Source organism: Emydura macquarii, unplaced genomic scaffold, assembly GCF_026122565.2.
Source record: "Emydura macquarii macquarii isolate MOO-44397 ecotype Brisbane River unplaced genomic scaffold, CSIRO-AGI_Emac_v2 contig_1045, whole genome shotgun sequence".
Taxonomy (NCBI): domain Eukaryota; kingdom Metazoa; phylum Chordata; order Testudines; family Chelidae; genus Emydura; species Emydura macquarii.
The window spans coordinates 16,349,608-16,377,508 of NW_027131182.1; the positions used below are offsets into that span (position 1 = coordinate 16,349,608).

General features: G+C 39.5%; 1 protein-coding gene across 1 annotated transcript; it reads right to left on the reverse strand.

The window, feature by feature from the left end:
* Positions 1-1,298: 1,298 nt before the first annotated feature.
* On the reverse strand, positions 1,299-27,901 carry PRKAA1 (protein kinase AMP-activated catalytic subunit alpha 1). Its single transcript, XM_067545570.1, has 9 exons — positions 27,700-27,901; positions 20,094-20,235; positions 15,655-15,748; positions 14,639-14,783; positions 12,641-12,728; positions 11,055-11,279; positions 7,471-7,957; positions 7,180-7,306; positions 1,299-4,806 (listed from the first exon to the last, which is right to left on the reverse strand). The coding sequence occupies exons 1-9, from the start codon at positions 27,827-27,829 to the stop codon at positions 4,562-4,564; spliced, it is 1,683 nt and encodes a 560-aa protein (XP_067401671.1). The 5' UTR covers positions 27,830-27,901; the 3' UTR covers positions 1,299-4,561.

The following is a 27,901-nucleotide window of genomic DNA, read 5'->3' on the forward strand; positions in this document are numbered from 1 at the left end:
AGTCTGAGGTGAAAATCGTACCTCGCCAGCAGAGCCTGCTGGCTAGAGATATGTAACTAGAAGCTGCCCATTGAATTAACCTTGTGTCCAAACAGGTTGTCTCTGGGCCTCTTTATTCTTAGTGTAGAAGAGCTATGTACACTAACTACACAATATAGGACAAGAGTCCAAACCACCGGGAAAACCTTGCAAGAGCAAGAAGGATCATTCCAGGTAACAGTCACAGCTAGTAAGAAGGAACTGAAGATACGAAGACAGCAGCACCCCTTATAGCGGTGCATACACATGTAGCTCCAGAAGGCACTAGAGCCAGCCCTATGGATACCACTAAGAGAAAAATCACCAGCAACCGTACATGCAGCATTCACACCCATAGCATGAAATAGACATGAGCAAGCACTTGAAGAATTGATGCATTTGACAGAACCACTAACCTCCAGGAAACTCTTTATTCCCCTATAGGTGCAAAGGCCAGAAGGGACCATTATGATCATCTAGTCTGACCACCTCTATAACACAGGCCATAGAACTTCCCCAAAATAATTAGAGCATATCTTTTAGAAAAGCATCCTGTCTTGATTTAAAAATGGTTGGTGATAGAGACTCCAAATTTAAATTATTCCAGTTATTACTCTCACCATTAAAAAAATGCCTTATTTCCAGTCTGAAATTAGCAAATTCCACCTTCCAGCCACTAGTAATCATGCCAGAGTAAGTATTCAAAGACAATATTTAAGCAAGTATTAAACACCCATCTGTAAGCTACAAAGGTTTTCAATAGCATGTCAAGAGTGAGGACTTCCATGGTAATTATGGATCCTACAAGCCTTTTACAATAGAATTTGGCAAGCTCCGATAACCAGCATTCTTGGTATAACCCGCTTTGTCTGTAACTATCTAAAAAGAAAGTTCATACAATTCCTACAGCTATGGAGAAAGTTGTTGCAGGTATTACCTATGCCTATAAAACTGAAGCCATTATTCTCAGACTCATTGAGTGTTTAGACACTAGTGCTGAACATTCAACACTAATCTTTCAGCTGAAGTCAAGTTCTGTAGTAATGTAGATTTATGGGGTATAAAGTAGATCAAACTGCTAAGCTAATGTAGTGACAGCCATAAAGCATGTTTAGTGATAAATGTCTTGTAGGAGGATAGTGGCATCAATAATGAGCATGCTACAGATCTGAAAGATGGAATTCATTCAGTGGTCATTCAGGGTTATTATTGCTCCATTAGTTTAGTCTATACTATAAGTAGTTTTCTGGATTTGAAATAAATGCAGCATCCACTTTAAATTAGTATACAAAATTTTATGTATGGATAACAGAAGACAAGATAGCATGCACACAAATTTTCAAACGAGATTGTTGGTAAATTTAAAATACTCAACATACAATTTCATGTCCTTGAAAGGTAAAAAGTCATACAGCTATAACAAGCATTTTTAATTCAGTATTGCCAAAAATTGCAATAGGAAGTAGGCACATCTTGTTTGTAAGAAAAAAAGTGTCCATTTCTTACAACATACAATGGTAATCAACTGACAAAGTAAATATTTTATTTCAATGTCAAGACATACATGGAACACAGTCTCTGAAATATTGCACCACAAAGATGGACTTTTACCACCTTACCAGTGTAAGTTACATTAAATGTGGACAAAGATTTATCCACATCTTATGAACAATTACAATAAAAATGCAAGAATATTTGAGGGGCTCCATCCATGTAAAGCAAGCTCCCGGGGGGCGGAGGGGGGGGGGGGGGGGAAGGAATCTAAAAGGCAATGTACTTGGCCAATTCTCAGTATTCCCTTTGTGATTATTAAAGATGTAGTTGAGTAAGATCTCCCCAACAGAGCCCCCCTATGTTTTGCAATGAAACAGTTTATTTTGATAGCTAAATACTAATACAACATTTTAAGAAAGTCAGCTTTATGTCTTCATTGCAAGAGCAATAGGAAGGTCTGATGAAAGCAGTTTTACAGTTCAGATCTTGGTGTTCAGTTATGAAACAAATCAATGAAGCAGGAATAAAATTCATTAAATAGTCTTACTTCTTCCTTCACTGCTCAGTATAAAAAAAATCAATTCAATGAGAAAGCTTTTGGCTATCAAAACAGATCACACCAATAAAAATTTACTTTAAAACTTTGCATTCTGCCAGAAATGTATTTCAACCTTCATCCATCAAGAAGACAAAGTAAAAACATGGTCGCCTTAAAGCACAAGAGGTGGAAAAGTATTAAAAAATTGAAAGTTATGTGCATTTTGACATTTTACATCTGTGTTCAGCATTACAAAGTATTTGCAAACCAGGAACAGCTACTGGTTGTAAGGATTAAATCTAACATATGCAAAATAGACAATTTAAGTGTTCCCAACAGATGCCAGAAGAGGAAATACTGCAATAAAAATCTGTGCGTTTGTTATCCTATTTGTGCAATATTTAACAATTTCAAAATAAAATAGCATAGTTAAAAGGGATCACAATAATTTACTGAATAGATGTGTCAAATTCTGATACAACTAAAGCATTTTAAAAAGTAGAATTTGTAATTGGTCCCCCATGCTAACATGTAATTTACAAAGTCAGCAGTATAAACCCACAGCATAATTTTGAACAAAACTACAGCCTTCTGTTTTGAAATACAGTAGTGTAATCTTGCTTTATAGATACCACGTGGACACTACTCTGAAAACAGAGGGACAACAGTTGAAGTTGTAACTTGTACCCACTTACTGGCTAGATCATGTAACTCCTAAATTCATAATGCTAGACACAGCAGATCCTGTGGCTTAAGCAGCTGTAGGTTTCAAACTCAGTGCATATTAGAAACACATATCGATGAACTTCTGATGTCAGATAACCCAGATTATTGTACTACTCTATGCAAGGATAAACTATCTTACTATGTCTATATTTAGCAGTTTGCTGCGGGTGAGTCCTAGACAAATTGAAATCAAATGACAAAACTCCCATTAACTTCAGTGTAGTCAAGATTTCACTCTATACGTTTAGGTTCTCCCAATTACAAAGTTGTATTGTAAAGAAAAACTGAGGGGACTGAAGATCTAATGAACCCTATTTTGAAGTTAACACACAACTCACGTGTAAGATTAAAACATGTTTTCTGGCATATACAAATTGCTTTATATTTGCATTTGTCATAACCAAAGGGACAAAAGTACATCCAACTACAAACAGAGAAACATAAAATGTTTTCATTATGTGTATGTGCTATGATTTCTCTATTACATTTTTTTAAAAATCAAATGAAATTTCTTTCTGAAAAACTGGAGGAGACCTGGTAAATTTAGAAGCATTAACTTATTCATGCCAATTATGTCAACATTTGTGATAGATTGTTAAACATTCATTGGAATATTAACACTCAGATCTATGTGCTTTTATTAGCATTGATCAGTTGTAAATTTCAGTTTAAATATGCACTGTTAGTTTTAGAATCATTTAATTAAATCATCAAGATGTGCTATAAAAAAAAAAAAAAAAAAAAAAAAAAAAAAAAAAAAAGATTTGGGCATCCTAATCTAGATAAATAGCTCCAACTGCAAAATGAGTTCTGTACAATCCTATGCTGACCCAGAAAGTGATATAAAGAACACTGATAATTTAAGAATAAACTCAAAGATTCTGCAAAAGCACAGACAGAGCTAAGGAACAGAATCCTCAGCCTGTAGTAGCATGCAAAGAGCTGCTCCACTGCTACTACTGTAAAATGGGCTGTGAATCTGTACAGTTCATGAACCCACTGAAAGCCTTCCTTCTTGTGAAATTCTGTTCCATGGTACATAGGAAACTGAAGAGTCTCCTTAAACCCTGTGATATGGGATCACAATTGTTTTACTGACCTAATACAGCTCACAGGATTTCATATTTAGTGCTTACATAGTATTCAAATGCATAAGAAATGCTGCCTGTTTGGACTCTCCAACATATACACAATCAAAAACTATCAAAGTTATTAAAAAAGTAGTAAGTTATGATTTGCTTTAAAATATTCACCCGAACTAGCTTGACTATTTACTGCCAATTATAAGTGGGATGAACATCACAGCAGTTTGAACGTGTTCTTGCTGTTAGACAACTGAATAGTATACTGAAACTGGGGAGCAATGGCAGATTGCGCCCAATAAGTCACTTTCATAGGCCACTAGGCTAGCAGGTGAACATTTACCTACACTGCAACGAAATTATCACCTGCATAAAGACAAATAAAAAAAGTCCTTATGGTTAACAGTAATATTCTATGAAGCCTAATGTGCACTCAGTGTAAAATGTTGAGAACAACCCAGAGGGCCTGTAATTTACTGTACCTGTATTATACCACTGAATAGTGGACAATGTAGTCATAATTCACTTCAGCTTCAGTGTATTAGAGATCTAACCGCTTAATTATGTTTCAATCCCTGTGCAAACTGCATTATGTGGCTAGTCTTCAGCGCCTTAGTTAATTGGAACTTGATTATAATTGGAAGCATTTGACTATGATTTAGGCATGCTTATTGCTATAAAAGAAATAAGCCAATCTTCAAAATTATTGTGCAAGTATTTTAATAAGATTTGCACACATCTCAAAAAATTCTATGGTGTGACTCCCTGGTCTTGGGGTTAAGTCAGCTGAAGAAGAGTCAAGTGAAGATGTCATTGATGAGGTAAGGGACATATCCACAGATTTTCCTTGAGCATCACCATCAGAATCCTTTTGACAAGATCTATAGTTGCTCACAGAACCTGATCTTTGTGGAGTGGTAGTCCCCGATTTTGCTTCAATAATTTCATCTAGGAAAAAAAAGGAAAAAAACACTGATGAAACTTTACAATGGCAAATGGAACAAATAGCCACTGAGGTGAGAATTTGAGGTGCCTCTTCCCCCATTAATACCAAATCTTTGAAAGATAATCTGTTTTCTACCTTTATTTGCACACTATTTGCATGTGTGTGTGTTACAAATTAAATAATGTATAGCAGATGCAGCAAACCTATGTATTTTTCCACAGGATTAAAACAGAGTAACATTCAAGTCACTCTGAAAGACGTTTACACACAGTTTATTAAGATGAAGAAACAGGGCAGCAGCCCTTCAGCCACATTCTTCAACTATCATTTACTCAAATTAGTTTACAAATCTGTTTGCATAGTCTAATAGCTATGTTCTAAACCATGCACTTCTACAATATTGAAAAATAAAAGTTTAAATATTTAAATTTTCACCACCATTGAATTTATTCCTCACTTTGTATTTTAGACAGATCAGTTTATGGAGTTGAGATAGGAATTCCATAGTAAAGATTTTAAACAACTGTTTGCTCTGAAATCTGACACTCACCCCGAAACCTAATTTTGTATTAACAATTCTGTCTGAGATTTCTCATTTGCAGTCTGTGTGTGTGTGTGTGTGTGTGTGTGTGGGGGGGGGGGACACGGACGACACGACAGACAAATTGAAGCAATTGGAAGAGTAATTGAACAAACAAAAAGGCATTCTGTTTTAACAAGAGCTTAAACGTTTTTGGAATGTCAGACTGCTTTGTCTACAAGCCACAGATCAATTTTACAAGTACCTAAAAGGGTCAATTTTCATAGGTGTAGATAGGAGAATAAGGATAACTTTTTTTTGTGAAGTAAATCCCAAAACCAAAAGTTTTGCTGAGAATTACAGCTCTAACAGTATTTGTGTTTCAATGAATGTTTTAAAAGGTAAATACTGTATATTAGTTCACAGCCAAGGTATCAGAAAGTATCGCAGGGTTACTTGCAGGTTAACACACCCTTTGACAAAATCTACCTTCAAAGTTTTGCAGAACTATGTATCAGTCACTAAGCCAGACATCCTACTCCAATTCAAACTTTTCAGTCCGCCACACCACCTTCCCTCTACTTATCAGCATGCAATCCTGAGTAATATTCAAGTCTTGCTCTCTACATGATCCCCAAGTACCCACCACTATAACTAATGTAGCCATATTGAACAAATTCAGAGACTAACCACTACCTCTATCCTACCTTAACTCCCACACATAGAATAGATATTTACCACAAACACATCCACTTTACATATAACTAGATGCAGGCCAGTGTCTAATTCTATAGGAGCCAATCTGTCTAGCCTAAAACCTTATCTATTCTAAACAGATGGATTACATATTCTACTTGTCTATTGTTAATTATTTCAGAAGAATTAGTAATAGCAGACAGGGCTACATCATACATATTGTAAGGCTTGAGGTTGTTTTCAGCTAGCAAGTTTACATTGAAACTCATGTAAATGGCTAATCCCCAAGGACAATGGCTCGTGCAAACATCCGATGACCCAGGTGGCCAGATGTCCTCTTAGTGATTTTAATTTCGATAAGAACACCACATTTGCTTTTAGAATTTCTGTCTGTCTGCCACCTATCTGTAAAGATCCCCCCCCCTTCTCCCTCCACCCTACCCCCACTGAGTGCAACCCTAGCATCCTTGATGTAAGTAAAGTGATTAAAAGGGTCTCTGCATGTATATAATGATCATTATCACTGTTGTCTCTCCGGATGGGACAATGTCTGTATTTGTAAGTGAATAGATAAAGAATTTAAAACGTATTATGTAATCAATAAGAAAGGGTATATAATTGACCACTGTAACATCATGAAGCTGAAGCTGATTTCTCAGACTTCTTGGTATCGTGAATAAACCTCTTTGATGTTGTCTGTGCTGCCTGATTCTTGGAGAAAGAATCCTTCATGCTTTACAATATGATACATGATGTGGCAGAGCACGGGACAACTTTGCATTAGTAGTTGTCAAGCTGTCTTCACAAGGAAATAATGCGTTAACCTGAAGTAAAATCCTAGAGGAGACAAGGCAGTTGTAGTTAATAGGTCCAGGTAAAGACTAGTCTCCCCCATAGTCTTTATTCTGACCTGCCAACTCACGTGAAAACTACAACTGCCTTGTCTTTGCTAGGATTTTAGCTCAAGTTAGCTAAACAAATTAAGCCCACCCACACCTTTCCTCCTTAGTGAAGACAATGCCTCAAGTCCTCATTGCTTTCCAAACCACATTTCTGACTGATATTTAAGTGTGAAAGTCAGCATTAGACCACTACAGTTTCTTCAATTTTGTATAATTACATTATTCCAATAGTTATGTATTTATTCTCCTTCACATACCATCAATGCTACGGAAGTCCAGTAAGTACGTCCTACTGTCCACCTGGTATAACTGTAAACTCATTTTAGAATATGTACTAGTCACTGGATTCTTCCTTCGAACACGCAAGTAGTATGGATTTACAACCTGGTAAAGGATACAGATGAAATAGTTAATTTCCATTATAATTTTTAAAGATAGCGAGTGACAAATAATGAATACAACACTTAAAACTCCTAAAGTAATGTATCAACTTAGTGTTTTAAGATTTCATAACCATCTGTCAATAAGTCCTTTGTTCCCTCCCTCACCTTCCATTCGTAATCCAGTTGTTTAATTGCTCGACAAACTTCTGCCATGATGTCATTTGGTCGACTTTGACTCCGAATTCCTAAATGCCACTTAGCTCTTCTTACACCTTGGTGTTTTGACTTCTGTGGGTTGAGCTCATCCAGTGTGTGGCGTGGCCGTGGTGCTTCAGCTACTAGAAATGGCACTCTTTCAGGATGAGGGCGAGACAAATGATGATCATCAAGAAAAGAATCTGGTGGGCTTGTTGCCAAGTAGAAGTCTTTGGCCTCATTCATTATTCTTCTGTTATCTATAATGAGGTGATAGGCAACCGCTAAAGGGTCTTGATGATTCCGGTTATATAAACAGCTTAGCACTTCCTCTTCTGTGCATTCACACTTATCACACACCTCCTTTAAGGCTTCATCATCAATCATGGTTGAGCTATATGATGGGTCTTCAGGAAAGAGATACTTGGGAAGGTCCTGCTTGAACCACTCATGCTCCCTAGATGTAAAAATAAGTAGTTTTGAATGCAGCCACGTAGATTTTATGTAAACTTTTTAACTATTTGGTTTTCCTTGAGACAAACTTTTATTAACAAATTATTAGATTTAGTAAAGCATTTGTTTTCCTAAAAAGGAAAATTGCAGATGTCAGGATAACCCATTACTAGTAAACCTGAAAGCTCTCATAGAATATTAGAGTTGGAAGAGACCTCAGGAGGTCATCTAGTCCAACCCCCTGCTCAAAGCAGAGCCAATCCCAACTAAATTATCCCAGCCAGGGCTTTGTCAAGCCACACCTTAAAAACTTTTAAGGATGGAGATTCCATCACCTCACTAGGTAACCCATTCCAGTGCTTCATCACCCTCCTAGTGAAAATGTTTTTCCTAATATCCAACCTAGACCTCCTCCACTGTGACTTCAGACCATTGCTCCTCGTTCTGTCGTCTGCCACCACTGAGAAAAGCCTAGTTTCATCCTCCCTGGAACCCCCCTTCAGGTAGTTGAAGGCTGCTATCAAATCCCCCCCCCCTTCTCTTCTGCAGACTAAACAAGTCTACTTCCTTCACCCTCTCCTCATACGTCTTGTGCTCCAGCCCCCTAATCATTTTCGTTGCCCTCTGCTGGACTCTCTCTAATTTGTCCACATCCCTCCTGTAGTGGGGGGCCCAAAACGGGACACAATACTCCAAATGTGGCCTCACCAATGCCAAATAGAGGGGAATAATCACTTCCCTCAATCTTCTGGCAATGCTCCTACTACAGCCCAATATACAGTTAGCCTTCTTGGCAGTAAGGGCACACTGTTGACTCATATCCAGCTTCTTGTCCACTGTAATCCCCAGGTCCTTTTCTGCAGAACTGGTGCCTAGCCAGTCAGTCCCCAGTCTGTAGCAGTGCATGGGATTCTTTCGTCCTAAGTGCAAGACTCTGCACTTGTCCTCATTGAACCTCAGATTTCTTTTGGCCCAATCTTCTAATTTGGATAGGTCACTCTGTATCCTTTTCCTACCCTCCAGTGTATCTACGACTCCCCCCAGTTAGTGGATTGCAAGTTTGCAGATGACAATCCATCCTCCGGATCATTAAATGAAGATGTTGAACAAAACTGGCCCCACGACCCCTGGGGCACTCTGCTTGTTACTCTGCTTTCTTTTAGGTCAGCTCATCACCAGGAAAAGTGGTGGGGTTTTTTTGTTTGTTTGTTTGTTTTTAACAAAGTGCTAGTAAGCAAGTTGTAATTCTACTTGACGTAGCTGGTAGAGACTCATACATTAGGAACATGCAACTACAATTTGCTTTGTCTACACTAGGATTTTACATTGTGTTGGCCACCTTTTTTTCCACCTAGCGTAGACATGACCTTAATATTTCAAATCTACCTTACCCTACTTGAAGCACATTGCAGCAGGCTGTTTGAGGACCAGACTGTAAACTCCAAAAAACAAGGAGTTGTTTGTTACTGCCATCAAGCAGTTATAATATTTACTGTGCTTGATTATCAAACATTAGGTTTTTCCCCTTCTACTCCCCCACTAGAACTGAACCAATAATTGACTTTTCAGTCCATGGGCTGAACAAAAAAAATCCCAAAAGAAAGAAACCGGGTTGAAATCGCAATCAATTCTTTCAGTTTCTCTCAGAAACAACAAACTAAAAAAAACCCCTTGTTTTAGATAAAAAAAAGTTTTATTTGACCCAAACAACAAATTTTGGTTTGTTTCATTTTGGGTTTTTCAGTTAAAAAAAAAATCTAGCTAAATTCTGAAACAAAGTCAAAATGTTTCGAAATGGTTGAAACAAAACATTTTAATTTTCAAAATATTTCCAATTTTTTCTGTCAAAAGTATTTGTTGAATTTGCCCCAAATTCACAAATAGTTCTGGTGCCTTGAAAAATGCATTTTTTGGGCAAATTTTCTATTAGTCAAAAAAATTCAGCCTGCTCCACTCCCCCAAGCCACATACTTCCTGTGCATAAGAAAAAAAAGATCCCTAGTCCTGTCATAATGAATAACGTCTTTAATAGGTATAGAAAAGAAATTGGTAGATGTAAAATCAAAATTTCAGTTTCATTACATTAGCCATCATTCATTCTAATCTGTATTCAAGAGCCACCTTCCCTCACTGCCCCCAAAGTTAGTAGACTGAGCTGCCATGAAAACAGTAAGAAAAAAGTCTGTCACGCTGCAAACCTTTGGTACTGTGTCTGGTATTAACCATCTTACAAGGACAAAGATTAACAGTTTATATTTTCAAAACACCATAAAAGTTAAAATGCAGCAGAAACCTTATTTTTCAAAATGGTCTGATCCATTGGAAAATACAATAAAGAGCAGATTTGTCACTTTAGTGTACTGAGCTAGCTATATTAGAATTGTCAAATGGTAAGACATGAAACTCAGATAAACAAGAAGTTTGCAATGACTTGATTTGTAGTCAAGTGTAAGAAAATGTTATACATCTTCATAAATTTAGATGAAGATTAACAGGCAGTTAATCAAGGAAACTAAAATATTTTGCAATTTGTCCTGTACAACAGTCTTCTAGTTAAAGCACTTGATTAGGCTATCCTGCCACAGACTTCCCCAGACACGTTCATCCCATCGCTTAGCTTCTCTTTTAATGAATAAAGTACAGAATCTGTAAGATTAGTATGCCACCCACCTACCCAATTATATGGCTTACCGTTCATAAAGCACTTTGACATCTTCTGATGAAAGGTGCAAGAAAAGTTTTTTATTATTACACACTAAAATTAACACCTATCTTTTACTTTTGTCTCTTCCTGCTCAAATCCCAATTTTTAGTAGGATCTCTTTTCCCTCAAGGATCAATACAGACACTTCAATTTCTTGAACTCCTATACCTTTTAAGTGTATTAGTAGTAGCAGAATTCTAATCATAAGCATTTGTAAGCAAATTTTGCCATTTGTAGATTGTCAGATTTCTAAAAGCCAAAACACATAGGTATACTAACTCAGAGTAACAATAGATTGTATGGCAGAAGCATTTTTATGAATGATTTCTTAGTTCTGTTGATTTGTACTGGGACCATCATTGTAGCATCTGTGATTAGACATCAGTTGGTGTTTTACCTAATGTCTCTGATTGTAGCTCTCTTCATGGGATCCACCTGCAGCATGTGTTTCAGAAGGCTAATCACAGATGGATTCAGATATTGAGGGGTATAAAAGATACCATCACATATCTTCTTAAAAAGCGTTGGCACATGATCATCATCAAATGGAAGAGTTCCACATAACAGAGCATAGAGAATAACTCCACTGCTCCAAATATCTACTTCTGGACCTGCATATAATCTGGAAAAAGTTAGTTGTTAATAAGTTATAGTAGTGTAGTACATTAAAATATATATCTTTTTGCAACCTGTTTACATGCTGTAGCAGTTAAAGGGACAGACACAGACAAGTTTAGGCCTACCAGCACTGTTCAGGGGAGGCCCAGTATGCACATGAGTGTGAAGATGTTCACCAGACAGTTAGGGCATGGAAGCATAGAATTCTGCTCTCTTTGTATGAATCACCCATCTATGTAATTTACCATAGTGCTAAACAGAGGGGAAGGCCTACTACAGTGACAAGGCAGATCAATGTAAATATGTATTTGACAATTATATTCAAACCACAAAAATATGAGTAGTGAACATCTTAGGGGGGCTGGGAAATTATGAGTTTAATGCTGATTAAAAACGACAGTTGAGTACAAGTTCCCAGGTTTCCTTGTCCCTAATACTAATAAATCAGATGCCTGGATTATGCTCAGCAATCCTAACTATTGCAGCAGAGTGAAAGCTAGTGGGTTGCCCAGGACAGATGACAAAAAGGGTATGTTTATTCTGCAATCGGAGGTGCGATTTGCAGCTCGTGTAGGTACTGTATACTTGTGCCAAATTTAATTTACCTAGCTTACTGGGTAAAAATAGCAATAAAAATGCAACAGTGGCATGGGCTTCAACTTCGGCTGTATAAGCCTACATAGTCCCCTGGGTACATACATGCATTGCTAGCAAGCATCGCTGTGTCTTCATTGCTGACTTTTAGCAAGCTAGCAAGATTAAAGCTAGCATGGGTATACCTATACAAATGGCAAGTCACACATCTGACTGCACTCTAGCATACTCTAGGGTTGACTAACTGTTTTGGAGGATTTAATAGTTATAGGCTTGAGCTAAATGGAGGAAAGTTACATGGGGTTTCACACACCACAGTAAAAGTTTGCACTAGTACCAGACTGAATTGTCTGGAACTTTTCTATCTGTTCATTCTTCCAAAGGGTGCATTATGATTCACTAAGTCAATACTTCCCAAACTTTTCACTAAGGCAACCCACCAACTGCATTTGGTCTTTTTTTTTTGGTGACCCACTGTGATATATATTTTTCTCTCTCTCTCTCCCTCACACTCTCACACCCCCTCTGCCCTGGCACTGCAAACCTAATTCAAGTCCAATGCAGAGAGGAGGCCTGGGGGATTTGGAGCCATTAAAGCTTACTGGGCCACAAATCAATGTAAAGGTAAATCTCAGAAACTAGCAAGGGAGGGAAATCAACTTTTTCAACTTTGAGTTTGTGTATTGCCATATTGTCTTGTTGTCTTTAGTATTAAACAGCAAGATATTTTTCAACTACATGCACACATTTATCAAATACAAGAGATACTACCTTCCTGAAATTACTTCTGGTGCAGCATAGTTAGGGGAACCACAGCTTGTTCTTAAAAACTCTCCATCTGACATCATATTTGATAGACCTGAAAGAGCACAAAAGCAGCTACTAAAAAATTCAGCTAGAGCAAACTGGATTATGATGCACATACAGTATGTAATCAAACACTAAAGCTAATAAGAGTAAAGTTACTGTTTACTTTTTCTAAATTAAAAAGACAGTTTTTTAGGATTACTGACGTGTGTACAGAAACAGAACAATGCAGTGTAAGAGGCTGCATACAGTTGACCAGAAATTAGTTTTACTGAACTGATATTGAAGAGCAAGAGCGAAGACATGTATGCACATGATCGAGGCATGCCTCAGAGTGTGCATTCATTCCAAGATGCAGCAAGCAAGGTCTGTTTTGGATCACCCAGAAACATAGCTGAGGACTGAGTTGTTCTAAGGGAGACAGAGGACTACAGTAAGGTGGGACTTCAACAAGGGAAAACATTCTTAACTGATTTCTTCCAAATACGTGAAGTGGAAGACACCACCACAGAACACTCCAAGGAATAGCTTTTGCAGAACACAAGAGTCAATAGCAGCTCTTTACAGAACAATATAGTGACTATACCTACTGCAGTAGGTGGGCAGTATCTCCTGACACCCATGGGGAAGTTGCAAAAAACTGCTCGGATAGGATTGAGTGTTCTGGCTATGGCTTACAGTACTAATGCAATAATCCTTTTTTGTATCTGAAGTGACAAGGAAAGGTGCCTCAACTAGTTTTAATACTTATTAAACTGAACAGGTTTCTTTATAAATACTCTTCTTTAGTTAAATAAATTTAACAGCTTTGTTAAAATGGCTCTTACCATGCATAAATTTTAACAGTTAATACTCTGTTACAGCAAAACAAAATGCAGTAAATCATCGTTCATCTAAACACATTCTGCATATAAATGTAGTAATCCCTTTGACAGAAAGAATTAACAGGACTCCCAACCCCCAATGTATTTGAACACCATACCTTTGAAATAATTGAATACTTAGCATTTATATAGCACCTTTCATCAGAGATCTCAAAGCGCTTTACAAGGGCGGGTATAATCCACTATGTCTACAAGAGAAATATCAGGATTATGTAGCAATATGGATACCTTTCTATGTTTATATGGCAAGAAGGTTTCCTGATGCTGGCAGTCCTGAAAACTAGCTGCCACTGACTTTCTATAGTTGTATTTTGTGCTCTTTTATAGCAAGTACAAGTAATGAACTATAACCTTCCTTCCCTTGGCTAAGCAGACAATATATAGCAAGTGCAAGAATTAGTAAGAGGTTAGTTCCTCTTTTACCTTTCATTATCTTAAGTTTCAATTTTATACTCTGTCGACATCAGGGTAGATCTTTTTACCCCCCCCCCCCCTTTTTTTTTTTTTTTTTTTTTTTTTTTTTTTTTAAATTTTAAGTTAAATTTATAGTTAGATATGGAAAGTAGTACTGAATAATAGTACTGAGTGCTATATCACTGTGAATGCCTTTCACATTAGAATGAGGTCATTCTTATAACATTTGCTGAATTGTCCTTGTGGGTCAGAAGATAGAGTTATTAGAATAAAAGTGGATAGTTGTCCTGACTGTACAAGTAGAGAAAGACATAGAACTTGCCAAAGATCAGTCTTGGAATAAATGAAGTTATGAGTAATACATGTTAAATAAAAAATTAAATACTATCTTAGTGACACTTTTGTTCTACCAGACCAGGCCAGACTATCAGTTTCTATCCAGTCACAGAAAATGTCTGGCTAAAATATAACCTATGAGGAGACAAGAATTCAGAACATCACTTAGCACACATATTTCTTTTACAGACACTCTTTAGGTTCTTGTACCGTGCCCATCACCACAGTATCCAAGTTTCTGAACTCCAATAACTGAATATTTTCTGCATTAATAAATAGCATTTGATTAAACTTGAACATTATGGAATTTAGAATAAAAAATGCTCACCAAAATCAGCTATCTTGGCATTCATGTGCGCATCAAGTAGTACGTTTTCAGGTTTCAAGTCTCTATGTACAACCATATGCCTGTGACAATAATCCACACCAGAAAGGATTTGCTGGAATAAACGTCTACTCTCCTTCTCATCAAGCTAAGAAAGGAAAAGAAACCATTTAAAGTACTCTTATCTATCCAACATTTTTCTTGAATCAGCAAGAGAGTAAGTATTATTTGTATTAGATTTCCATGCAAGTTAGTCTTTTGATGAATTAAAGAATGCAACAGGTTACACTCAAGTATTTTAGTCTGGACACTTTATTGACAAAACAACAGATGGAAAGATGAACTGACTAACCAATGCCACACGATTAAGAGGCAAAGCCAACAGTAGAACCCAGAATGAATTCTTCCAGCCCACAATGCCATAAACAGAACACTTTTAAAAAAGTTATTCATTGAGTCAATTACACAATCAAAACTTGCTTATTTCAATCCAATTTCAGAAGCATGGCTGTCCAAGATGTCATGTGATTAGGAACTAACATCTTTAGTATTCACACATTCACTATTTTTGCTTTATGTAGAAAAGGCATTTGATATATCAGGTTAAAACAATCATTGAAAGTTGAAAATTCAACTTGATCAAAACCGTTAAAAAGTTAAAAACGACTGGTTACACAAAGTTATAGTCTCTACTTTGCATAGTTGCAGTAGATTTGACTGATTAAAATTAATATCACTATTCAATTAAAGAGGCAAGTATAGTTTTAAAGAATAAGATAAAACTGTCCATTTATAAATGAAATTCCATAAGTTTAAATTAACAGATGCCACTTATTCAGTGTTAGCTTCAGGGCAAAGCTTACTAAGTCAGAAAAAGGATAGGATACTTTGAGACCCATTACCCATTGCTGTTAACTGCAAGACTAAATAAGAACAGGCCTTCACCTAGTGAGAACCATTTTTGCATAAGTGATTATTAAATGCAATCGACTGTTTCGTAGAGCTGAAGTTCCTCTTACCCTTCCATTTTTACAGATATAATCGAACAGTTCCCCTCCAGAAACATATTCCATCACCATGAAAATGTCAGATGGTGTACTGATGACCTGGTACCTAATAAAGGTAACACATCTATTAATTCCACTGCACATCCAAAATATACAACTAGTTACCTTTAATTAAAAGGACCTCAAGTTTTGTTAAATGAATCTGATATAAGATGTACCTTAGAACTAAATATTTCCTAAATGAAATTAAGTTGTTCAGACATCCTTGTTTCAGTATCTCCCTTCAGGGAATGGGACAACTGCAGTAACACATGGAAGCATATTAAAGATAATTTACACTTCCAAATAGGAGGCCCAGTCTTAGCCAGCATATTATGAACAGAAGTTTCTTAGTCCTATTAAAAAGTAGTATTACCCCTTTTCCATAAGTAAAAAGAGCTAAGGAAAAGACAAATACTTGTTATAGACAAAAGGCATCACTGACAACACAATATTGTTATTGTACAAGGAGTCAAACATATTTAATATATTTATAAAATAGAAGCCGGAAGGTGTTTAAGGTGTAGTGATAGAACAAGTGCAGAGAAAATTAGGAAGCTTACTAAAGTAATGTGGAAGTGGTTAATTTAGCAGTCTAATCAACTGTTAAACAAAACACGCTCAGGCTTGTGTCTTATGTGACATTTCATGTATTAGTTCTACAGCATCCAAAAGCCAGCTACTGCTTTCCAGAACAAGGAAGAGACCGAAGTCTTTCTGTTCAATTATTTTACAGTCTATACAGTATTTAGATGAGATGTGATAACTGGGCATAACAGTAGGAGATGGTGGATGAAGACAGACAGGCAGCAACATCATGTGGTAACTGAGTTTAGGCATTCAATGTATACTGATGGTACAAATTAACTTCTTGTAGACACCACAGGACTACAGTGTTTTCTTATAGAAAGATTCCCCAGGGTAAGGAAAAACTAAGGTTTCAACATGCCTGGACAAGCTATTCTTGGGCTTCACTGACAAGAATGAGCTATCAGACCAGGTAGGTGATTAATACTGGCTAATTTGTAAACAATCAAAATATTTAACAGAATATACTCTAATACTCAGATTTCTAATGTATCCTGAATTCTGAGGCTGTTATTCTACCTTATGAGACTACTGAGGAAGTTAATCCTTTGATTTAGTTTTATATATTTCATTTTAGTGACTCATTCTTGGTCATTAAATGATTTGCTAGTATCTTACAATACAATGAAATTGTCTAATATACTACATTATGACTTCTGAAGTTATTTCTAACATTGTTTAAACCTGTTTACTGAACTTTTGAAAGCTGAGTCTCCGTTAGAGAAAATTAAACCAATTGCACCCAGCTTCAATCCCACCACATGGTTTTAGGCATACCCAAAATGAGTGGTCATTCATTCCAAATACATTGTTTAGATCTTTGTAATAGGATATGTCCCCTCCTTTTTGAGCAGTGAAGTAGTTAACAATATTGACATTTAAGAAGCATCATTGGTCATCCCAGGTACACCAACCCACTAAAATACATGGGACAGTTTACACCTCAGAACTCCTGTTTCAGGCTCTCTGAGGGCTGGTTCACACTGACCACGCGAATTGGCGGCAGTCGACGGGAGTGACACAAACTACGCAGAGTAGTTTGCGTAACTGATATCGACTGCTCAGCTTCCTTTCTGCGCGCTGTTCACACTGCGCTGAGCCAACAGGAACAGCATTCCCGTCGACTCAGTGCTATGCTACTTGAGGGGGTGGACTTACTCAGTCGACTTCCTGATCGATTGAGCGGGTCTTACCGACCGCGCAATTGATCCTGAAAGATCAATCTGGCAGCGGCGATTTTGCCGCCGTCAGTGTAAACGTAGCCTAAAAACCCAGACCATTTCTATGCTATAGGGACTATAGTGGCATGTAACTATACTGACATAACCTCATCATGTAGACACAGCTTACAGAGATAGATTTTTCATGCCCTTTACCGGTAGCCATGTCAACCTAAATTTTAGTTGCTGACCTGGCCTCAGCCAGATATTACTTCACCAATGACTAGGGGTTATGTTTTCAGGGTTAACTTTACATCTGTAACAGCTAGAGACTTGGGCCTGGTCTACACTTGGAATTTATACCAGCATAGCTGTATCACTCAGGTGTAAATTCCTCCCTGCTCCCACACAGCTCTGCTGGTATAATCCTAGTGCAGATGCATTTATACCAGCATAAAAGTGCTTTTGCCAGTATAACTCATGTCTCCTGGGTAACTGATGTAAGCTGTGCTGACAAACATATTTATCCCCAATACAAGCTACATCTATACTTGGAAGGTTTGATAGCATGGCTATGGCAGCAAATATTTCTTAATGTACACAAGGCCTTACTGTTTTCAAAATATATAACTTGCTTCTGGAGAACATCTGAGACACCTTGCCCCTCTGCCTACTAGTTCTTTGCACTCTTAATCTTTGAGGATGTGCCTCATACTTTAGGAAACACTATCTTAAATTAATATTCCAGAGAAAGTGAGACCAGTTTGTAGAGAAAAATTAATATTACAGCACTTCAGCCATGAAATTGTCAACCTTCAATTTAACATGCTGCAATTTTAAGATTTGATCAGATGAACAAAAGTTTAGAAGTGGAAAAAAGTTGTGACCTATTGTTAAAAAAGTTTAAGATCACAAGAGGTTACATTTCAAATTAAGGCAAGCAATTTAAAAAAAAAATAAACAAAAAACAGAATTCTAATAATTCTTAGTTGGTAAAATAAGCTTGAAACTATACTTAACATTACAACTACACACTTACATGGGGAGAAACACTTAAGACGTAGCAAAAAAAATTAGGAAAAAAGTTTTATACCATATTATATAAATCATGAGAGCGTTGAACAATTTCTTAAATAGGTGTGCACTGCAATCTCAGAATAAAGAAAGTAGGTTTTAGTTGTCTAAGCTTGCAATGTTCTAATTGAGGAAGATTTGCATTTTGGGATGGAGGATTTCTCTGTCTTCATTACAGACCAAACTCTGGTTTTTATTCAGCTGTTACCCTTAACCCAGCTCTAATACAAAAAGCCTCTCATCCAAGCATAGTGGTGCTTAACATCTAAGCTAACTAGTACAGGCTAAAACCCAAGTGCTGCTTGCACTCTTGACTGGTAACTAGAGATGTAAATATCAGTCACAAAAGGTAACCATTTAAACTATTAAAATTATATTGGTTAACCATTTAACTGATAGTTTTGTATCCCCCCACACCCCACCCCCAGCCTGGCTCTGCTGGGGACCCCCATCTCAGACCCATGGTCCCCAGTGTTCTGCAGCAGGGCACTCCCCAGTGCCATCTACACCAGGGCCTTGGCCTCACCAGGCAGCCTCAGCAGTGTAGCTGCCTCCACCATGACCTGACACTGTCACCATGGAGACGGAAAGCCTGTGTTGCTGGTTAACAGGTAAGTATTAGTCTTAATGGTAAGACTAATACTTGTTGGTTAACCGTTTAGTATTTTACATCCCTACTGGTAACCCATACACCTTGCAGTACGGATGCAGGCTAAGCCACTTAAGTGCTAATAATCCTCCAATGCCATCCTCCAACCCCCACTCCCACCTGTGACCAGAACACACAAATTCTCCCACAATTCACTAGTAAAGAACCAGAGCAGCTCAACTTACTGCAGTGTTAAGAACCATCTGATATAACCCCAGAAGTTTTAATGCTTCATATGAATAAATTACCAGCATGAATGCAGTTGACTGCAGGATCGCTGCTCACACCAGAGGGCCAATCACTTGAATTAACTCTGCAGTAAGGACACACCCTTTTTAGAGCTCTTCACCTTCTATATATTAAAGTAATGTATGCAAGAGATTACTGATCCCTGGTTCAAAGAAACTTCTGAAGAGCAAACCTACATTTGAATGCACCACAGTGCACTAACTGGCATGAAGCTAGAAAACATTTAGGGTAGAATAGTTTCTGTACAGAGGTCCAGACATATTTCCCCTCAACTCCACCCCAAATTACTCACTGCCATTTTACACACAGAAATATACAGTCCAATATAGCCACTTTATTCTAACTAGCAGTTGAGGACCCAAGGCTTATACGTTTATTTGTGTTAGCCATTCCATTTACTAATATTGATTATCGATGAATTTGCAACCAATAAAGATCTAAGGAAACTCTCTCTTAAAGAAAACCAATTTCCTTAAGATGTATTGCACAAAAGACCTGGAAAAAAATCCCATATACTGAAATTGGACAGCTGATATAAAAAAAACGTTACTGCTCCAGTAAAATGTAACATTGCCCTCTACCTTTAAGTTAACACTGTTATTGATATTTTATGTTAATAATGTTCCAGTCAACAATGAAATACAAGATATCTATTACTGCTTATTACAGAGATAATAAAATCCAAAACTTACAATTTAATTATATGTGGATGTCTAAAAAGCTTGAGGTTCTGAATCTCTCTGCGGATTTTTCCTACAACATCAAGGCTGCGAATCTTCTGTCGATTCAGTATCTTCACTGCCACTTTGTGCCCAGTAAGCTCGTGTTTGCCAACTGGAAGGAAGAAGGGAAATCAGTCAGGATTGCCAAGCACGCTTCAGAAAAATAAATCTCATTTGGAGCCTTTTATGGTCTGAAAACACCCTGCAAGACAAGAATGTTCCTCCTATCTTCATTATCCTGGAGAAGGTTACAAGTTAGATTTTGTTTAGGAGCTTCCCCTCCTCCATACTTACAGGGTAAAATGAGTCAAGTTAGAAGTTCAAGAACAAATCTATATCCCTATTGCACTAATTTTGTTTGAATAAGGATTTTGCCTGTCTCACAAGGGACTCGATACTTTTTCATGTCTTCCCTCTATTTTGCTACACCTCGGAGAAGAGAATCCTCAACACTGCCAGCTCCTGGGGATCAATGCAGTAGGATTGATTGAATGGGTCATGGAGATCCTCTCAATTGATCCCAGAAGCGCTCTCCAGTCAACGCCATTAATCCACCTCTTTGAAAGGAATAAAGGCTGCGTTGACAGGAGAGTATCTCCTGTCGACGCAGCACAATAAAGATATCACAGTATGGCAATGTAAGTAAGTCAATGGGAATGTAGACCAGGCCTCTAAGCCATTTTGTATCCCCAAGCATTTGCATTCCTTATTAAGTAGGGATCCCATTGGCCTACTTTGCAGTGAAAGTCTCTGGCAGGGGGAGGCAGCGAGGAAAGGCTGCAGTGACTCTCTGCTGCTGGAGTCTTACACTGCAGCAAGAAAAGGTTCTGGCAGGGGATGGTGGCAGAGAGAGGCTCTGGCGGGGGACAAGATGCTGCCTCCTCCCTGCTAGAACATCTCCCCATGGCAAGGGAAGGCTCCAGCAGCAGTACATGACACTGCTAAGAATACCCAAGCAGAGCCTCCCACATCTATACTGCTAAAAATAAATAAAAATAGCAATGTAGATGTGGAAGGCCCTGCTTGGGTATGTAGAGTGCCCATATACCATATATACCCTGGGGCTTCAGGTGTGTAGGACACCACTCCCCTAAGCTGTGCCTTGTGATCTACACTGCTATTTATAACTGTGCTAGCTGGGTGAGCAGTGTCTGTACTTTACATAAGTATAAATGTAACCTTCGTAGAATCTGCATGTACTTAGCTCGCTCTTGTCCAGTTCAGTGGATGCTCTGGCAGCTACAACTGGCCTGGCAATTGAGATGCTGTCAGAGTTCTGTTCCTTCCTCTGCAGAACTGCCCTTGCCATGCCATTTCTTCATGGCTGACTCCAGAGTCAAGGGAAGACTCCATAAAATTTTGGTTTTGGTCAGCAGTGCACTAGAAGATCTTGTCTTACAAATCCATCTTCACTCTTACATAGGCATTCAGTTTAGACAAGAATTAGAGTTCAGGATCTGAATTTTCCCATGAATCTTCAGTCTTTTACACCACACTTTACACAATATTCCTCGCCTTTAATCCTCACATGCCAAATGACCAGTCTCAATTCAAATCCCAGCTGAAAACCCAAAACCACACCATGACTCTGAAAGAAAGCCTTTCAATGAGAAACTGGAATACTCAGATACTATAAGTGTGGTATAAAAACCTATACAGATCACTCAAATAGTTTTATTAAAAATCCTGTCCTGCTGTGAGATGAATCAACCTGTCCCTAATCTGCCCAAAGTGCATAAGAATGAATGGATTAATTTTCAAAATCTTTGAAGGCAGGGACTGCACCGTTTCTAGATTTTAAACCAACTATTGCTACTTTAGTTACATGGAAGAGTTATTTCTGAGAGAATGTGATACTACTTCGATACTACTTTTCTTAGTAGTCTATTACATATAACATCTGCTGTATTAGTCAGCACAGCAGAACCAACATGAAGTCTGGAAGCATAACGAGAACACTAGAACCACAAAGTTCAGATGGCAAAACTTCCCAGTGTTATGTAAGAGCCCATTCACCCGGTACGTCAGGATAGTTCCCTGTTAGAATATTAACATCTTAACTTGGTCTTGCAAGGACAACCTAGGCAGCTAGTAGCGATGAAAAAGAAGTTAACTGACCCATAGAGGGAACAGTCAGCTTTCACCCAAGTCTATAATAAAGGTTATATAATACAGTAATAAAGAGTACAGTTCTTAGATTCTTTGTGGACAAATGCTCTCCCACAGGTGTGTCCATCTCACATGTCTGAGCCTAGAATGTTTTAGCTAGCCAGCAGTGTCCATTGAGGCTGTGCATGTAACTTACACCAACATGTTATTAAGGTTATTATTTTATTGATAAAACCTCAGATAACTCAGGCTCAATCAAAGATGGATTGCTTTCTGTGTTGTGCTGATCTATGGGAAGAAGAGTTTCACAGCACTCACATCTTTCAGTCTGTTCCAAAGTGCGAGCTCAACTCTATTAATATACTTTCCCCAGTTTACAACAGACAGAAGATTTTATACATTACCCAAGATTTACATGCCAGTTATTACCAGTTTCTTATCTTGTTTTGAAAATAGCATTCCAGAACTCAGCAAAGCTGAGATATCTGCACTAGCTACACCTTGGTGCAGCGTGCAGTTTGGTTAAGCAGCAACAAGATCTTTATCTTATCTTTTTGATCAGTTTCTGCATCTAGCATTGAAATTACATTTTCCCTCAGTTAAACAAGAGTTAAAAGCATTCTGGGAAAAGCTTAACAGTAACACAATTCATAGTTAGATCTATGTTAAATTGTTTATCACATTTTAGACTGTTTTGTGCCTTGTTTACTACTAGCTACTTTCTTCTCTCGATTGCACAACACACCTTAGCCAGTCAAACACATAGTTACACCAATAAAACAATGTACATTTTTTCATGACTACATCTCTTTTCAGCCCTTAGTACAATTCCATTCCTTATCTGGTAAAGCTACCAGTGCAGCATTACATGTAACTGTAGCTTCACAAACTAGAACATACAAGTTCTCCATTTCACTTATGGCTAGTATGGTCAATACTATAAAGACTAGAACATCCCCAACTGCCTTTCAGTTACTTCTTACCACCTGTGTTGGCAAGTCTGAGTCTCCCATGTCCAGTTTCCCCACAGTTCTTAGATAGTTCAGGATTATAATTAGTTTAGTGTTGTTTGCTAAATTAAAGCCAGTTGGACTAAAAAAACCAAAATTTATTCCTCAGTGAATCTACTCCTCAGTACCAAGGAGAGATTAATGGTGTAGAGCAAGTCTCCAGGCTTTAAAATTTGCCTGCATCCGAGGCTGCAGTAACTGTTAATACACACACTGATGTTTGGTTTGTTAGTCTAAGGCTGTGATTCTTTCAATGTGCCATATGTAGGTTTTTCCCCCCATACGTGCACATAGATAGATTGTGATGCATGCTGAAAATTATTTTTGATGGAGAAATCTATGCAGTGTGTCTGAGTCAAAGGAGCAGCCATTGCCTGCTGTGAAACCAATTCCAAGTGCCCCAACTATAAGGATGTCGCTCCAGAAGATAGAGATCTGCTAATCAAGAAACCTGCTGCTGGCAAACACCAAGTTCATTCACCATCCATCCTTATGTCAGGCAGTAGCGTCTGCTGCTTAAAGCAGGAAAGATCATAGATTTCCTGGTGGGGTTTAGGACCAAGCCAAGAAGAGGCCAAAGGTTCATCATGTCAGTGCACCAAAATCAGCTCCTTCGAAATCACATTGGCACAGAGGGCTTAAGGCTGAGGGATTGCAGCTTTTACCTTTGGTACTGCTTCTTGTTTCCTCAGTGATCAGTGTCACCTCCTTGACAACATTGTCATCAACACTATAGGCCTTAGTCATTAGCACTGTGCTCTGACAAAACTTCTTCCAAGTGTACACTTCCAGTGCTGATGGTCCCAGTTCTGCCTTCACCTACTAAAGCTGCATTTACATCTCCTGTGGACTTTATGATCACTCCTGAAACCAGAGTTGTCATTGCTGGACATCTCTCTTATCACATGTCCAGGGTTTGGTTGGTAGGGGAACCTAGCGGTACTAAAGATAAAAATCTCTTCCTGTCCGGACTCATCAGTACAGGTAGCTGCCTCCCAGACTTTAAAATCAGAAACTTTTCTTGTTTCCAGTCCACAGATATCTGCACCTCCTTTAGAGGAATTTTACATTTCAGCATCCTCTACTCCTTATGATCAGAAGAGCTCCTAGGAGGCATTCACCCTTTCACAGACTATTTCATGGTTGTGCTCCTGTGAAAAGTTTGCCTCAGCACAAGCCTCATGCTCCAAAGAGGTCTCATGCTCCAGGGTTCTCTCCAATGCGGCACTGTACATCCTTCCTTTCTGGGGAACTTACCCAGCACTCTTAGGCTCATAGAACTCCACAGCCTTTAGTGACTGCCCCTTACTCTATTTCAAGGTGCCAGAGTAGGACTGCCTCCTCCTAAAAATTCTGCTAGGGAGCAATCAATCTGTCCATCAAGAATTACAACAATCTGGAGAACACAAACTCCTTAGTAAAGAGAAAGACGTTGTGAAGGCATATGAGGTCAGCCTGGCCTCTGCTCATATCATTCTCATCACCTGATGAGGGTGTGACTCCTTATAAGTGCATCCATTCTAGACAATTTCAGGGCCTTCCAGGACCTTTTTAAAAGAATGGCAGACACCTGAGATCTCCATGAAATTGTAAAAGAAAGATCAACTAAATTGGACATTCTGCATCTGAGCATACTTGCCATATTGGATACTTACCATATTGCAGGTGAGATAAACCAGGAGAAGACAGGCATTCTCTGCCGGAGGATGCTGCTAGAGTTTAGATGTCTGGATGCCTGGAGCAAGTGGTGTGTGCATGCCCAAAAGCAGAAACTTAGGTGCATAGGGAACTTTTACAACAAAACTTTAGGTACCTAAACCCTATTTAGATCTGGGCCAAGGAGCCCAAGAAAAACATATCCCCCCGGGGAGAAAAGTTTACTTTTCTGCTAGTTTACAGATTCATATAGCCAGTTACAAAGACCTATTGACCAAGTACGATTTCATGCAATGGGACAAAGTTTTGCAGCTATCTGAGAAATTTCCTCAGGAGACTAGAGATTAACAAAGACCAGTAGATTCAAAAGGTCAATTGATGGCAACAATTGATTTGCAGACCTCACTGAGTTTGCAGACTGCCAACACTGCAACCAGATCAATGGCCACTGTGGTCACTATGAGAAGACCATTCTGGATGCAGTCATCAGGAATTCCAAGAGAGGTTTAGGCCACTAGTGAAGATCTGCCTTTTGAGTGCCATGATCTGCTTAATTTTAAAACTAATGAGATACTGCACTTACTGAAGGATTCCAGACTGATGCTCCAATCTCTGAATCTAAATATATCATCTCAGGAGAGGAAACAAGCCAGACCCCATTCATTTTTAAGACAGAGCTCTCAGTCTTCCTTATACCTGTATCAGAGAGCTAGGGATTTTTCTAGGAAGAGGCCTCATTTCTAGAAAAAAAGAGTTCCTCCCTTTGGCTCCTGTTTTTCTTTTTTGTAGGCATATGGACTACAAATACCTACCACCAATGGGTATTAGAAGTTGTACACAAAGGATTTCAGTCTCTGACAGCATCACATCCCCATACCTCTTCAGGAAACCTTCTCACAACACCCTGTTGCATGCAGAAAGAGACACTTCGACTAGGTGCAGTGGAGGAAGTACCTCCAAAGTTTCTCAGCAACGGTTTCTATTCCCATTACTTCCTCATCCTGAAGAAGAAAGGAGGTGGCCAATTTTACAATTGTCATCTCAACAAATTCATCTGTCATTTCAAGTTTCAGATGGTCACCCTTTCCTCCATAATCCCTTCCTTAGATCCCACAAATTGATTTGCAACTCTCAATTTGCAAGACACATACTTCCACACTACTTTAGTTGCTAGCTCATGCTGCCACATCTACACTACTATTGTGGTTAATTTGCTGTGTAGACATACCCAAGACCATACAACGAGTTGGAGACAGCGAAGTTGTGATGTACCCTATTTCCCCATTTGTAAACTGGGAAAAGTTTCTGCCTTACAGAGCTGCTGAGCATCAGTGTTTATGCAGCACTCTACATTTTCAAAGTTTCATTTTAAATACTTTGGGGGCAATCTCACAAAATTAAGTACAAAGACCAAGTTAATGTTAACTTCAGTTTTTTATTGTATAAATCAGACTATTCTAAATACAAATGTGGTTAGTTAATTGAAGATGTGACACTGAATTTCAGGGGGGGGTTTTAAATGGAAGAAAGCTATTTCTCCTCTAAATAATGGTTACTTCTGGTTCTAAGACAGTAGGTCCCAAACATCGTCAAAATCAGCAAATTCAACTGTAGCTTCCTGCCAATGTTTACAAGACAGAAGCCATTTCCACCCCATTATCTACTGTAGTCTTAACTACAGATTACTTCAAAAAGCATAGCACTGATTTCACCAGTTTTCCAGGCTGTAATATTGAACCATGCATAGATGTTCAAATGAGGCCTAACTGAAATGCCAGGCTAACACTTGTCCACCTTCCACAGATGTGGATGGTCCCAATGAAAGATCACCCCTGCACTGAAGAGCTGTCCCTGACACAGCTACCTGGCCTTCCACCGAGAACATGAGCTTCCTGGAACCTCTGCCAACATTAATGTAGCCTTTGCTCGGTTCTGCTCTAGCAGCCCGCCCACCTCCTAGTTTGCAAATAGGTGGTCCTCGGCTAAAATTTCAGAACCACCTGAAAACGTAGGAATTGCCGCACCAAACCCAATGATCATCTACCCGTTACCCTGTCTCGAACCGCGGTCCAGCCAACACCAGGAAATGTCCGTTGACTGCCCACAGCGGGGTGGGGAGTTTTCTTCTCTGTCATTACCGCCCATGACAAAGCGCAGCCCTGATCGCCTTTTTCAGCCTAGCCAGCTGGCGATGGCGCGGGTGCGAGTCCAGTTTAGAAGCGTGCACAGCCGGCCGGCGGCTGACAGCTGCTCCTGCTGCGCGGCAGATGCCCGGGCTCTGCGGCTGCTGCAGCCCCGTTAGGATAAAGGTACGTGTCAGGAGCGAGCCCGCTCCCAGCCACGAGCGGAGCCTGGCGCGGACCGCGGCAAGGCGCCCGCCCGAGCTGCGCCCCACGTGCCCAGGCCGCATGGCAGCTAGCCTTCCCCCACCCCCGCGGGCGCTCGCCCAGCACGCCGCTGGCATGGCGCGGGCGGCCCGCCACCGCCACCCTCCCGCGCAGGACGGCGGCGCTCACCGGGGAGGGCTCGAGCCGGCGCCCAGTGGGGCCGAGGCCGGAAGGATCGGGGCTGGGGAGGGAGAGACGCCAGCCTGCAAGGTTACTGCCCTGGGGACCCCGCCCGAGGGAACAGAGACCCGACCCCCAACTCCCCTTCCCCGGGCGCGGCTGAGGGACGAGTCGGGAACTAGAGGGACCCAGCTCCTCCCGGCCGGGCCCCGCAGCCCTCCCCGCCTCCAGGGGGCTTAGTGGAAAGGGCATCAGGTCCCCCGGCCCCTCGGGGGGTCCCCTCCCGGCTCTCACCCTTGACTTTGCCGAAGGTGCCCACGCCCAGTGTGTCCCCCAGGATGTAGTGCCCGATCTTCACCCGCCCGTGCTCATGTTTCTGTTTATCCGAAGCCGCCATCTTGAGCCAGGAGCCGAGTCTGCGCATAGCGATATAGAAGCCGGGAGAGAAACGGCGGCTCGGGGGGAGGAGCAAACAGACAGCGCGCGCCCGCCCGCA

Excerpts from the sequence above, each read along its gene's own strand:
- PRKAA1 (XM_067545570.1), bottom strand. The coding sequence starts at position 27,829 with ATGCGCAGACTCGGCTCCTGGCTCAAGATGGCGGCTTCGGATAAACAG. Across the intron at positions 14,784-15,654 it reads ATATCTGTAAAAATGGAAGG|CTTGATGAGAAGGAGAGTAG; the intron begins GTAAGAGGAACT and ends TTCCTTTCTTAG. Across the intron at positions 4,807-7,179 it reads GGACTTCCGTAGCATTGATG|ATGAAATTATTGAAGCAAAA; the intron begins GTATGTGAAGGA and ends TTTTTTTCCTAG.